This window comes from Erpetoichthys calabaricus, chromosome 4 (assembly GCF_900747795.2).
Source record: "Erpetoichthys calabaricus chromosome 4, fErpCal1.3, whole genome shotgun sequence".
NCBI lineage: Eukaryota > Metazoa > Chordata > Cladistia > Polypteriformes > Polypteridae > Erpetoichthys > Erpetoichthys calabaricus.
Window position 1 is genome coordinate 54,173,614 of NC_041397.2, and position 15,414 is coordinate 54,189,027.

The 15,414-nt window shown below is 38.4% G+C and overlaps 1 protein-coding gene across 1 annotated transcript in view; it reads right to left on the reverse strand.

Moving 5' to 3' along the window:
- Positions 1 to 15,414, reverse strand: part of LOC114651090 (myosin-7-like) — a 200,879-nt gene that overhangs the window by 83,201 nt on the left and 102,264 nt on the right. The window contains exons 36-40 of the mRNA XM_051926523.1: positions 12,807 to 12,932; positions 11,278 to 11,448; positions 11,089 to 11,193; positions 10,638 to 10,733; positions 6,816 to 6,989 (exon numbers count right to left, since the gene is read on the reverse strand). Of these exons, the coding sequence (XP_051782483.1) occupies positions 6,816 to 6,989; positions 10,638 to 10,733; positions 11,089 to 11,193; positions 11,278 to 11,448; positions 12,807 to 12,932 (672 nt within the window). The remainder of the gene's footprint in view (positions 1 to 6,815; positions 6,990 to 10,637; positions 10,734 to 11,088; positions 11,194 to 11,277; positions 11,449 to 12,806; positions 12,933 to 15,414) is intronic.

Here is a 15,414-nt window from a genome sequence, read left to right on the forward strand (position 1 = left end):
TTCTTAAGCTGCACAAGCTGTAGTCTACCAGTTAGATAGTCCATTATCCAGAACACAGTGGGGGTCTCAGACAGCACTGACTGGAGCATCTCCATAACTGTATGGTGTCAATGCACTAGTGAAATCAAAAAACATGATCTGCACCCTGCTGACCTGCTGTAAAAATGGTGCCATACTTTTCAGGCCATAAAACTAAGGTTCTGACTCTCTGCAGTCATAAAAGATCCTTTGTAAAGAGTAAGGTGTTTCCTGATGTCCAGTGCTAAATTGTCCACCATGGCCTAGTCATTACCTGTGCCTAATTATCTAAGTATCTCTCTCACCCTTTTACCACCTAATAGCTCATATGTGGTGAGCGTACTGGTGTAAAATGGCTGCCATCGTATCGTCCAGGTGTGTGCTACACATTTTGAACTGGCTCCCCACTCTCTATGTAAAATGCATTGAGTAGTGAGAAAAGAACTATATAAATTTAAATTATTATTAATAGGCTATATCAAGCAGGTAGATGACAGCATCACACACTTTGATGTGATCACAGTAGGCAAACTTTGGGGGTTGTAAGTGAACCTGTATTATCCTCTCAAGGGTCTTCATTACGTGCAAAATCAGAGGCACAGACTGTACTGTCTTAGGGACTGGTTACACACAAAATGTTTGCCTTACAGCTGAAACCCCCTCTAGACTCAGGCTCAGTTTGAAGATACGCTGAAGGACTGCACACAGTTGCCTAATGTTCTTCTTCAGTACCTTTTGGTTGACACCATCAGGGCCAACTTTACCCTGTCTCAGTTTTATTTCATCTGATCCTCTTTGAAAGTCAGGCCAAGGTAGCTGGGGTGGTTAATGGAATAGTGAGAGACACTGGCAGCTGGTATGTAGAAGTGGGAATGACAATTAGGGGGAGTGTGTGTGGACAGTGGAGTGCTGTACAGTATTGTGGACAGGGTGGGTAAGACAAGGGGAGAGCAATGATTGCCCAGGCACCCAGGTGGGTAAGAGACAAGACATACAGTCCACAGGGGTAGTGCCCCGGCTAGGACACAAGCTCAGCAATGTGCAATTACTTTTTGACTGTGCCACCCACTTAAAAACGTACAAAGTTAGAATGATATAAACTAATTATCACTGCCAAACAATTAAAAAAATAATTTGCTAAAGAAAGGGCATATTGAATGTTATGTTTTAGCCTGGCAGAAATTCATTACAATGAAAAGGCAGCTATAAACTTAAACTTTCAGGTTTGTATACAAGTGTTTTGCTACATCAGCCTCAGACATGTGCTGACATGGCCACTGTCACTAATGGGGTGTCAATGTGCAGTCAGTCGGCTCTCCCATGTTTGACTGATTATTGTTAAGGGGTTTTCTTTGCACATCTGACAATGAAACACTTCATGTACATTCACCTAAGTCATCTTTCCTGCAGAAATAAATAAAAAAGATGCTATGAGTCACTAAGCAGCTTATAAAAAAAGGAATACTGTAATTGAAAAATAAGATATAACCAAATTGAATTAAGTTATGTTGAAATTGCTAATCTTTGATTGTGTTTTAGTTTATTAATGAGTGAGGTTTCTTTACAGGTGAGGCCAACAATTCCACACCCCTTATCACAGTAGTCATTGCTGTGGCTGTGGTTGTGGTTGTGGTGCTTCTTGCTGTTGTTCTTTATTGTAGAAAGAAGGTAAGAGACAAGTGTGACTGAGGAATTCAATACTGTACTGTATAAGCTTGAAAGTTTTAAATATCAATACTTTCAAACTTAACAAAAAGCTGGAAAACAGAGCACAGTAATTTTCTTTCCTTGTTTGTTTCTCCAGAATAAAAAGAATCAAAGTGAACACAAAAATGGGGTATGTTTTTAAGATTATTTACCTTTATTTTAGATACACTACATTTTTGAAAGCAACTACTGTTTCACTGATTTGGTCTGCTATCTTACGGTACACAATTCTATCTTCTTTTTCAGGCAGAGTCATATGAAAGTACACCTTTAAAATCAAGTAAATATTTTTATTATTCATTATTTTTTCATAAATGCATTCAAATGGAATAATCAGAGAGTAATAAACTGAACACATGCAGATCTCTCTATTAGCATACATTTAAATGGCTATACTATAGGTATGTATGCACTATAAAATTACATGATGGTGGAGGTTATTGTTTTAAATGTGTAAATCTAAGTGAGCTCTCAGAGATTGCCTTATGAAAGTCATGCTATTCAAAAATACTGTGAGTTGAATTGAGTTTTAAGCAACAAATAAATATTGTAGTGAGACACAGTGACAGTTCAGTTAATGCTACTGGCTTAAGGGTCCAGAATTTTAGAAATGAATCAATCAAAGCCAAGTCAGAGGCTATAAAGAGTTTGTCAAAATTAACTGGGCCAAGTCTGAGCTGCTCTAATGTGACATTAAGTTACAAATTCTGTGCAAACATCTAAATGCCTAAACACTAAACATGTGCTAACCTTCTTGGATATTAACATCCCTAGTGTGACTTCTTAAATGTTGTGTATCACAGTGAATTGGATAAACCTGTGGAATTTCCTTTTTAGATTCTGATGATCAAAAAACAAATGGTCAGAAATCGAAGTGAAACTTCAAGAAACAACACTGAAGTATTGTGAGTGAAAAATTAAGAAGTGAATAACTTAACAACCAAAAAAAAAACCACTGGATGGCTGTATGACTAATGATTTGGGAAACTTATTATAAACAAAGTTTTTTTTTTTTGTTAAATTCAAATTATACATACAATGATTTTTCATATATTAAAAATACTTTTATATTTTATCTACTGTAAACACTGCACATTACTGTATACATTTACCTGTAAAAGCTGATGTTTTTGCCAATGTTGATAAGTACTTAAATATGGCAAAGTGCACATTCATTATGAAACCCACCAGAACCCACAATTCAAAATCACAGACAAACAAAGTTCATCCCAGCAGCATCAGACAAATATAAATGAAGAGCCAGTCCGTCACAAGGCAACGTGTGACTTCAAATTTTCAAAAACTTGAATAGTAAAATCCCTCTGGTAGAACTGAGAAGTGAAACTGAAGTGATGCTTTGTGATGCACTGACATAGTAATGGCTTAGTATAGCAAGCCATACTGTAGATTTGACTGATCATCTGAGAAACAGTGATTAAAGTACAGGTAAGTGAAAATTATATTTGAAAATCCAGTCATGTACCACTAATGGCAGGCACATAATTGATCAGAATCAGAATCACTGCATTGCTAGCATGTGAAACATAACAGAATTGACTTTGGTTAGGTGCAAGACATGGGATACAAGACATAACCAACTCAAGACATCACCATTTCAACCCACCATTAACCTGACACGGTCCAAACCACTACACAAATGCAACAATTTCTTGAACAAAACATTTACAAACTTCAATAGTTAACAGACATCAAATTGTATAATTTCAGCAAGTATGAAGTATTTACAAATAGAAAAACAGCACAGTTACTAGTTATATGTTGCAGAAACATCTAGGAGTAACCCAATGCACGTTTATTTTGTCTGCAATCTTTCCTGCTCTCTTTTTCGCTCTGGTGATGAACAGATCTCTTACTGTTGGGAGACAGCAGCCATTGATTTTCTCAGCTGAACAAATCATCTGCTGCAAGTCTCAGAAAGAGAGGAGGCAGAAGGAAACGAAACAATGATGAAAGGCAGAATAAAGAAACATCTGCAACAATACACTGTAATAACAAAAACACATCTTTTAGAGAAATGCTAGTTAATAATTATATTCCAAAAACAAACAAAAGGAGCAGCTTCAGGAGGCTCTTTTGGGGTGCCAGACAAGAAAAGGTGGCATGACAGTGTCAGGTCTTATTAAGGCCATCAAATCACTGTAATGTGGCATACCAAGGGTGGAGTGGTGGCTCTGAGGCTAAGGATCTGTGCTGGCATCCTGAAGGTTGCCGGTTTGAATCCCTGTCACTGCCAAAAGAGATGTTACTCTGCTGGGCCCTTGAGCAAGGCCCTTAACCTTCAATTGTTCCAGGGGTGCTGTACAATGGCTGACCCTGTGCTCTGACCCCAAGGGGTATGCGAAAAGATGCATTTCACTGCATGTTGTCCTGTATAACTATGTATGTGACAAATAAATAAAGAATTATTATTATACCAAATAGAGTGTCAGCTCAGAAAGTGTTAAAGTCAAAAGAAACTTTAATATGTCGGCCCTCCATATCTGTGGATTTTACAACAGCAGATCGGAAGCATTTAAAAAAAAATCCAGACGGTTCCAAAAAAGAACAAATGAAACTGACCATTAGCACTACGCTAAATCTGCACAAATGAAGTAATCTGTAGTCATACCCTGCTGTAGGGTTCCTCTATAGCAGGGGTGTCCAACTCCAGGCCTTGAGGGCTGCAGTGGCTGCAGGTTTTCATTCTAACCATCTTCCTATTTAGTGACCAGTTTTTGCTGCTAATTAATTAGATCCAGACTGTCTAGTTGAGCACTGAGCTCTGCTTAGGAGCCGCTGTTACTTCAAGAAAGGAACTTCAGCATCTGAACTATTTGGCCAGAAAGACCAATGCCTTGTTCCCAATAAAGTTGCAAAAAACAGCAGAAGGCCAGCTGAGTAAGCATCACCACAGCATTGGCAAGGATCACGTAGCAAAGAGAAAGAGTGCACTCCAATGCATGATGAACCCAGAGCAACAAAAAAGCAACAGCTCCACACAACATCATACATCAACCCTAAAGACTTGGTATCATAAAACCGCTTTTTCTGTCAGGATAAAATCAGTAAGTCAGTCATTATCCAACCCGCTATATCCTAACACAGGATCACCGGGGGTCTGCTTGAGACAATCCCAGCCAAAACAGGGCGCAAGGCAGGAACAAACCCCGGGCAGGGTGCCAGCCCACCGCAGGGCACACACACACACACACACACCAAGCACAATTTAGGATCGCCAATGCACCTAACCTGCATGTCTTTGGAATGTGGAAAGAAACCCACGCAGACATGGGGAGAACATGCAAACTCCACGCAGGGAGGACCCGGGAAGCAAACCCAGGTCTCCTTACTACGAGGCAGCAGCACTACCACTGTGCCACCGTGCCGCCCCTCAAGATAAAGTAGAACTCTAAATACCAGTAAAGAGCAAGCCTATGTGTTATATGCCATCTGTCTGTCTAGTCTGTCTATGTTCAGTCTTATAAGTCAAAATATATGAAGTTACCACGCTTCTACACCCCTTATGTTTATCAATACATTGTATTATTCTGTTTCTTAAAATGGGTGTGCCTCAGTTACCTTGAAATAAGTCTAAAGGCCAGAAGCCCACCTCCTACAACAGAGAAAGGTAAGGGACATAAAGTAGGAGTGTTGCCACATTATTGAATTAATCCCACATTATTATGACATTCTGCTAGGTGGCCATCTTACTGATTATTAATCAAACAAAATCCCTACAACAATGTATAAGAAAATATTAATGCTTTGTGGGATGTTAATAAATATTAAAATGCAGTAATAAATATAACTGGTGCTGGTACAGTTGCAGTATTGCTCTGCTATTCACACAACACTCATTTGATGTCAGTGTTGTTTTTTTTCATGGCCACCCTCCATCTCTCCCTGTTTATCACAGCTTCATGGGAGATACTAAGCTGCTGGCCTATCCACCCTTTAATGATGTCTTCCACCTCTTCTTTTGTCTGTCATGCTTCCTCCTTCCTTCGAATGTGTCTTGCATGATGGTCTTAGAAAGGCCTGATGACCTGGTGATGTAGCCATAGCATATCAGTTTTCACTTTTTGACAACGGTGAGCAGACCATCATGAATTCCAATATTTTATGTGATCTTCTAATGGATGTCCTCATTTATATATAATATATAAACATCCAAATGATATTAAATTGGCCTTCTCTAAGTACAGATTTGCCTAAGCTTTCAAAGACACTGTAAAATAAAATGAAAGTTTAGTAAGTGAATGGAAGGATAGAAATATTTTTTTTGTAGAATTATATAAATCAAGGCATGTTTTATACAAATGATTTTGTGGTACCAGGAACTTTAAAATGGGACAAACTATCTGTTTTTATTTAAAAAGAAAACCAATCATTCAAAAATAAAAAAATGATAACTTTTTATAAGTTCTTATTTATTTATTTGTTCAAAGGAATCTACACTTTAGCATATACAGTATCAGGTTAAAAACACAACAAATTGTTTACAAAGCACAAAGGACAAAAATAAATGAGTTTTGACTTTATGTTTCCAAAAAAGCTATTGTGTTTTATTAAAAAAAGAGCTGAAGTACTGATGTAACAACACATAAAGCAATATTTTCCCATTAAATGCATGCCACCTCCATGGATGCTTTGCCATCTGCAGCATTAATGAATTTTACAATCTAATAGTAATGAGCACATGAGGATGGCGTGGCAACTCCATGCATACAACTGCAGCTCAGCACACTCTGTTTTTGTAGGTCTAGTCATTTAAAGATGGACAGTCGCTCACAGCATCTTATCTAAACTACACACTGGAAAAAATCATGAAAGCAACAACAAACATCAAATAATTACTTGTTTAACAACAGCAAATAAAATGATTAACAAAAGGGGTTTTGAAGGTTGTGCTTCTTTTTTCTGCCATCTTTATGTAAAATTCAAACTTTAAATTTGCACCCATACTGCTAGTAATCAGGTTGTGCCTGCATTTCCTACTCCTCTGCGTGCATCTAGGGAAAAAAATAAAAACATGAGACACTGAGATTTTATATGAGAAGAGTATTTTCATTATTGCTTTCTTTTCTTACCCGTTGAATTTTAAGGGGATAAATACTCGAATGTCCACCCTTAGCGCCAGCATCTCGTGATTTACTTTTTAGTTTGTTAATCTGAGATTCAGCCAACTCTGCCCTCTCCTCAGCGTCATGCAGCTCATGCTGCAGTTTTCGGTATTTTGTTAAATTCTGGTTTGCTTGTTCTTCCTGTAGAGAAAAAGTAAATATTTAGGTTAAATGAAGTGGTATGGCAATATTTTGTACAAATGTTGGAAGGTTTTCCTTCACACAAATACACTAACTGTAGACACATGGCATGGTAGACAGTTGTAGTTAAGCAATATTTATCAAACCTTGTAATGACTTTGAGTGTTTGAGTTTGAGTGGCAGAGAGAAGGAGCCTTATTTATTTAGGTTGCTCAAAGGAATAGTCGTTTACCAGGCAGTGCTCATAAACAGCCTTTTGGCAGAAACAAAATGTAAAGCAAAATCCTTAATTAAAATTCAGATCAGAATAGCACTCTTATTAAATTTCTTTAATTTGTTCTGCACTGTTTTAGCACTATGCTATCAGAGGTTTTGCTTTTATAGTCCAGTTAAGACATCAGTATTATATGTGTACACCACCACATTTTAAAGTGGCACAGCAATGATGCCAGTGTGGAAGACAAAAAAAACCCGAGGAAGACAGGATGAGTACCTGGATTCTACGCTGCAAATCAAAAGAGCAAAGTTACATTTTTTTCTATTGGCTTTTTATAATTTCTTCTTCCTCCCCCTTTCCCTTATTTCTTAAAGATAAACATAATATCGTTTACTTAAGCATTTTATTTTATTACACTTATGGGCCATCTGCTCTTATTTTTTTTTTCACTGATCAGATAGACCCTAAAGAAGGAAAGGTCAACTCTCTTGTGATAAATAGGCGCGTTCGTAAGAAAATGGAAATTGTCCTCGGTCAGCCTACTGAACCCTGTCTTATGACTGACGCCTGTATGAATAACCTGCCGTAATAGCAAAACGTCAGCTATTAACCCTAAGTAGCTTGTAAGCAGTTAATTTTTCTTTTACATCAGGCTTTACACAGCAGTTGGAGTTCGTGGCCAGCAACAGCCGCTGTTACCATCAATAGCATGGCAGTGGAAATGAAAACTAATGGTTAACATGTAAAACAATAAAATAACAGTTATAGTCTCATAAATATATACATAATGGTCTAAGGCGCTGGGCTTTAAACCTTTAGTTTATTGATATATTTACCAACTCCATCAGACAAATATTTTTTTAACCATCTTAAATGCATGTGGGTGGAAACCATCCCTGAATCTACTGGTATAAGCACCAGTGATCCTGTACTGGTAGCCAGAAGGATGAAGTTTGAAAAATAGCTGCGCAGGATGGCCGAGGTCCACAATTATTTTGTTTTTCTCTCTCTAAGGTAGGGAGTGTTGTATACAGTATGTTCTAAACTGAAGGTAGATGAGCATTAGTAATATTCTTTATTGTCTTCACCGCCCTTTGCAGGGCTCAATAATCCTGAGATGAGCAGGTGCCATAGCAGGATATGAATCAGCGAGTGAGAATGGAGGCATCTGAGGAATTGGAGGTTTTTCATAAAAGATGAAATGTTTTCAGTCCACTTCACTTCATAAATGAAGTTTAAAGCTGCATTCCTTTTCAACAGCATCCCCTCCGATGTAGATGTCATCATGGTCTGCCTTCTGGGTCCTGTAGTCTTTGACCAGCTCTTTAAGGGTGAGATCAAATCCATAGATAGACCTCTTCTCTGTAAGTGAGCTCATCATTATTGGTGATCAGGCTAAGACAGATATGTCATCAGCAAATTTAACTTTGTTGTGGAGTTGGAGCTGTTCTGGCCACACAGTCAGGAAGAGAGCAGAACATACAATTAGGTTATATCTGACTATGTAGTTCTTAAGCTTTTCTAATCCTTGCCAAGATGTGTGTAAATTAATACAGCTGCTAAATTCTGCTTCTGATTTACTCCTGTATTGATATTTAGCCACTTTGAATGCTTAAGTATTTATAATTCTTGAGTTAAAAAAAAGACTGGTCAGTGATCTGGAATTGTTCCTGTCCAGCAGCATCAGACTGTAGAAGAGTTAGCAAAGGTACACCAAGTTCAAAGATCAGGAAGCCAATAAAAACAGTTACAAGAAAAGAATCCTTTTGCCTGGAAATTGTCAAGAACTTCTGAAGCCTTCTGTAGATTGTCAAAGAAGGATTTGAGCAATGCTGTGAGATAACATGAGGCGAGCCAGAGGAAGAAGGGCAGCAGTTCTACAACACATTCTCTTTTTATCATAGGGAGAAACTCCCTTCTCAAAAAATCAGTGGTATTGTGATTTGCAATGTTTTCCTTTAATCTAATAATATGAAAGTTGCATCGGAAAATCCTGTCTTGTAGTTTGGTGAGTATTGTGGGGCTACAAATCTTTCTGCTTTATTTATTTAATTAAATATCTGTTTTGACACTGCAGGTTTCTGTTATTTCTGGATAGATTTCAGATGTGTGTAGCTGTTGGATGTAGTAATTTAAAATATGTTCATAAATGGATGTTCTTTTTATGTCAATAATGAAGTTACTTCTAGGCCATTGTATTGTTATTATTGTACTGTACATGTTGTTAGCTATACAATGATGCATAGATAATTAGCACATTATGTAAAACAGAATGCATTTTCCTGCTATTAATTCATATTCCTCCACAGAATTCCAAAAATGCCACTCAGAGTTCGCGTTCACTCATTTAGAATTATCAAACTCAAATAAACAAATAAAGCAAGATGGAGGTAGGCATGATGTAAAATTGAGAGTCAAAATAGATGACCAATTACATATGCTTGTAACTTAAATCAATGTCATATTATGCATCTTCTAGTCATTAAGTATATCAGACTTGCAGAATACAGTTGCTGACCTTGTCGCTGGACCATTTCAAATTAAATGACTGAAAATTGCTGGGAATGCCACATTTAGTGACTGAGTGCCTACCTTCTAGCATAGGCATGCTCGCCACTTTTGTGACATCCAATGACGTGCTGCCTGACGGATTAGGTGCTGTTTGAAGGTTTTACATGTACGTGAATTCAGCTGCAATCTCTGCTCTTTTTTTTACTTTTCGTCTTCTATCGTGGTATATAAAACATGAGACATCAGACAGACCAGATTCGCTTCTGTTTGTGAGGTCCAAAACACCCTTGTTCCTTACTCCTCATTGCTGTTTTATATGCATTGTACTTCCAGATGAGCATTCATTGATTGTAAGCTCTTGTGCACACAGAACCCAACCCTACAACTAAAGACAAAAATCAAACCTGTTTGATTTTGTGAGAGCGGGCTGTGGATTAGTAGGAATGTGTTGCTGGGTATGTCAACATTAGCTGACTGGATTCACAGTGTACGCTGATGACTGCCTCCAACTTACTAAGATTATGCAAATTAGCCTCAACTAAAAATTGCTAGAAAAGTCATCTAATATGACCTGGCCCTCACTACAATCTAAATATTGTTCAGCTTTAATAATAGACTACTGGACTAACAGACTAAAAAAACAAAGTAATTAAAAATGATGCTTCTGTGGGGATTAAGCAGTAACTAAAAATGTGATGGTCACTGTTTTGTTTCAGGCACATTTTATTAAAAATTTTATTTTTTACATAAGATCAGAAGCTTTTAATCATAAACCCTTGCAAAATTTCTTTGATGCATTGTGGCATGCCTAACTTAAGCCTTTAAATATACAACATTAACTAAAATGTTTTGTCTCTTGGCAAATCATACAAAGAAAGGAACAGAGAGAGTGAAAGAATAAAAAGGAAAGCAGCACTCACAGACTCCTCGGCCTGATGCTTGTAGCTCTTCACTTTCAGCTGCATCTTGTCAACCAGATCCTGCATTCTCATGAGATTCTTTTTATCTTCCTCTGTCTTAAGAGAAAAACAATCCAGTTTCTGTACTCTGTGATCTCATAGTCCCACTGTCTTGGGTTGGCCCAGATATTTTAAATGGAATTTGCACCATAGTTGTACAGATTTATTTCCAGGTACTTTGCTCACATCCCAGAAATGTGCATGTTAAGTTGAGTGCTGATGTTAAACTAGCCCATGATAACTGAGTGTGGGTCTGAGTGTTGGGTGTGCCTTGCAACGGACTGTTGCTCCACCCAACATTATGTCCTGCTTTGTGCATGATGCTGCCAGGACAAACTCCATAACCCCATGATACTATATTTGAACAAATGTACTGACTGCCAAAAAGTGTTAAAAAAATACAATTAGCTACCTGGAAGGTCAACTCCTTGATCCGGCGTTCATACTTGCGAAGTCCCTTTTGGGCCTCATTGTGCCTGCGTTGCTCACTTTCCAGCTCACTCTCCAATTCCCTGACCTAAACCATAAAAAGATTATTTTAATTCTTTAAGCAATTAACCATTTGATAAACATACTCACATATTCCAATGTGCTTTCTTACTCTGGATTCCAGCTTCTGGATTTGCTGTTTGCCTCCTTTTAAAGCAACTTGTTCTGCTTCGTCTAATCTCATCTGCAGGTCCTTCACAGTCTGTTCCATATTTTTTTTCATTCGCTCCAGATGGGAACTTGTGTCCTGTTCCTTTTTAAGCTCCTCAGCAATCATAGCTGCCTGTAATATAGGGATGCAAGAAAATAAGAATATTTTTGATGAGTGCAGACCATTCAGTTCTACATAGTTTACCATGTTTTATTAATCTAACTTGTCCAAAACAATGCTGAGAATGTTTTGTAGTTTTTAACATGTTGAAATTTATACTTACCAGCATTCATCTATTCCAATGTATCCTTCTTGAACAGCATATTTTAATCTCACAGCTGGTATCAACCTGACTTATTCACATGGACAACGTCTTCATGGAGTCCACTTATGAGGTTTTTTTTCAAGACAATTTTGTTAATTTGATTGCCAAATCTAAATTGGCCCAGTGTTAGCAGGTGAGACTCTGGGTGTGAGTATGGCATCCCATGCAAGGCTACCTCCTACCTTGTTTGATGTATCCAAAATTGTTTCTCAAAGCTAACTGAATTAGATTAATTTAATTTTGAAATCTTTGATAAGATATATTTTATTTTGCCCCAAAACATTAAAAGAAGAAATGTAATAAATGTCTGCAGTTGACTGGTGTCATGCCCTGGGTTGGTTCCTGCCTTTCTCTGAATGTGGCTATATGTCACTTGAATTTTGACTGAGACAGTTTATAAATGTTATATAACGTAATAAATAATCATTTATTACCTAAACTGTGAATAACGGTTTGATCTTTACAATATTCATTGTGCACAACATCAAGAAGATCTCAACAGTTTAACATCTGTGGCAGAGCGAAGGGCGCTCAGCAGGCTCCTATCAATTATGGAGAATCCACTGCATCCACTAAATAGTATCATCTCCAGACAGAAGAGCAGCTTCAGCGACAGACTGCTGTCACTGTCCTGCTCCACTGACAGATTGAGGAGATCGTTCCTCCCCCAAACTATGCGACTCTTTAATTTCATCCGGGGGGGTAAACGTTAACATTTAACATTATACATAGTTATTGTCTGTTTTTTACCTGCATTATTATCATTCTTTAATTTAATATCATTTATTGTATCAGTATGCTGCTGCTGAAGAATGTGAATTTCCCATTGGGATTAATAAAGTATCTATCTATCTATCTATCTATCTATCTATCTATCTATCTATCTATCTATCTATCTATCTATCTATCTATCTATCTATCTATCTATCTATCTATCTATCTATCTATCTATCTATCTATCTATCTATCTATCTATCTATCTATCTATCTATCTAACCTAGCAATTTAACATTTCCAGTTTCAATAGCCTGCATTTCAAATGTATTCATAAACTGCTTGATATACAGATGTGCAGTCGTACAACACAACCGAGTTTTGGCAACCATGAGAAAAATAGAGTAGAAATGTTAATTTCTGGATTAAAAAATAAATCGGAAGAACTCACGTCATTAATTGCCTTTTTGGCCTTTTCCTCTGCATTTCTAGCTTCTTGAATAGCTTCATCCACTTCTTGTTGCATCTGGGAGATGTCACTGTCTAATTTCTTTTTTTGGTTGATCAAGCTGGTATTCTGTAAAATGAGAGAAATTATAGCCACTTAATGCAAATGTCATAGAATTTAGCTACAATTAGTTGTTTTTTTATGTTCTATCATGGTGTGGATGTGTAGATGAGAGTAGAAATGGGGTAGGGGTTATTCTGAGTGAAGAGTATGTCAAGAGTGTTTTAGAGGTGAAAAGAGTGTCAGACAGAATAATGATTATGAAGCTGGAAATTGAAGGTGTGATGATGAATGTTGTTAGTGCATATGCACCGCAAGTTGGGTGTGCAGTGGATGAGAAAGAAGATTTCTGGAGTAATTTGGACGAATTGATGGACAGTATACCCAAGGAACAGAGAGTGGTGATTGGAGGGGATTTCAATGGACATATTGGTGAAGGTAACAGAGGGGATGAGGAGGTAATTGGTAGGTATGGTGTCAAGGACAGGAATGAAGAAGTTCAGATGATAATGGATTTTGCGAAAAGGATGGACATGGCTGTGGTGCAATATGTATTTTAAGAAGAGGGAGGAACATAGGGTGACGTAAAAGAGTGGAGGAAGATGCACACCCTTTTCAAGAAGGTCAATCTGAAGGAGATTGGAAACTGCAAAGTGGTGGCAGGGAAAAGTGTAGTTAGACAACATAAGATGTTGGTCTGTAGGATGATGTTGGGGATCAAGAAGAGGAGGAGAATGAGGACAGAGCCAAGGATCAAATGGTGGAAGTTGAAAAAGGAAGACTGCAAGGTTGAGTTCAGGAAGGAGGTAAGAGAGGCACTGGGTGGCAGTGAAGAGTTACCAGATAGCTGGGCAACTACAGCAGAAGTAGTAAGGGTGACAGCAAGAAGAGTGAAGAGTTTAGCGAAGGAGTGGGTTAGTCATAGAGATGCAGAAAGTAGACAAGAGTACAAGGAGATAAGGCACAAGGTGAAGAGAGGGGTGGCAAAGGCTAAAGAAAAGGCGTATGATGTGTTGTATGAGAGGGTGGACACTAAGGATGGAGAAAAGGACCTGTACAGATTGGCTAGACAGAGGGACCAAGCTGGGAAAGATGTGCAGCAGGTTAGGGTGATAAAGGATAAAAATGGAAACAAACTCACAAGTGAGGAGGGTATGCTGAGCAGACGGAAAGAGTACTTTGAGAGACTGATGAATGAAGAGAATGAGAGAGAGAGAGAGACGTCTGGATGATGTGGAGATAGTGAATCAGGAAGTGCAACAGATTATCAAGGAGGAAGTAAGGACAGTTATCAGGAGAATGAAGAATGGAAAGGATGTTGGTCCAGATGACATACCCGTGGAAGCATAGAGGTGTTTAGGAGAGATGGCAGTGGAGTTTTTAACCAGATCGTTTAACTGAATCTTGGAAAGTGAGAGGATGCCTGAGGAGTGGAGAAGAAGTGCACTGGTACCAGTTTTTAAGAATAAGGGTGATGTACAGAGCTGTAGTAACTACAGGGGAGTGAAATTGATGACCCACAGCATGAAGTTATAGGAAAGAGTATTGAATGCTAGGTTGAGAAGACAGGTGATGATTAGTGAGCAGCAGTATGGTTTAATGCCAAAAAAAAAGATCACCACAGATGCAATGTTTGCACTGAGGATGTTGATGGAGAAGTATAGAGAAGGTCAGAAGGAGATGAATTGTGTCTTTGTGGACCTGGAGAAAGCACATGACAGAGTGCCTTGAGAGGACTTGTGGTATTGTATGAGAAAGTCAGGAGTGGCAGAGAAGTACGTAAGAGTTGTACAGGATATGTACGAGGGAAGTGTGACGGATGCATTCAAGTTGGAGGTGGGATTACATCAGGGATCGTCTCTGAGCCCTTTCTTATTTGCAATAGTGATGGACAGGCTGACAGATGAGATTAGACAAGAGTCCCTGTGAACGATGATGTTTGCCGATGACATTGTGATCTGTAGCAAGAGTAGGGAGTAGGGTGAGGAGACCCTGGAGAGGTGGAGATATGCTCTGGAGAGGAGGGGAATGACGGTCAGTAGGAACAAGACAGAATACATGTGTGTAAATGAGAGGGATGTCAGTGGAATGGTAAGGATGCAGGGAGTAGAGCTGGTTAAGGTAGATGAGTTTAAATACTTGGGATGAACAATATAGAGTAACAGGGATTGTGGAAGAGAAGTGAAAAAGAGAGTGCAGGCAGGGTGGAATGGGTGGAGAAGAGTGTCAGGAGTAATTTGTGACAGATGGGTATTAGCAAGAGTGACAGGGAAGGTCTACAGGATGGCAGTGAGACCAGCTATGTTATATGGGTTGGAGATGGTGGCACTGACCAGAAATCAGGAGACAGAGCTGGAGGTGACAAAGTTAAAGAATGCTAAGATTTGCATTGGGTGTGACTAAAATGGATAGGATTAGAAACGGGTACATTAGAGGGTTGACACAGGTTGGACAGTTGGGAGACAAAGTCAGAGAGGCAAGATTGTGTTGGTTTAGACATGTGCAGAGGAGAGATGCTGGGTATATTGGGAGAAGAATGTTAAGGATAGAG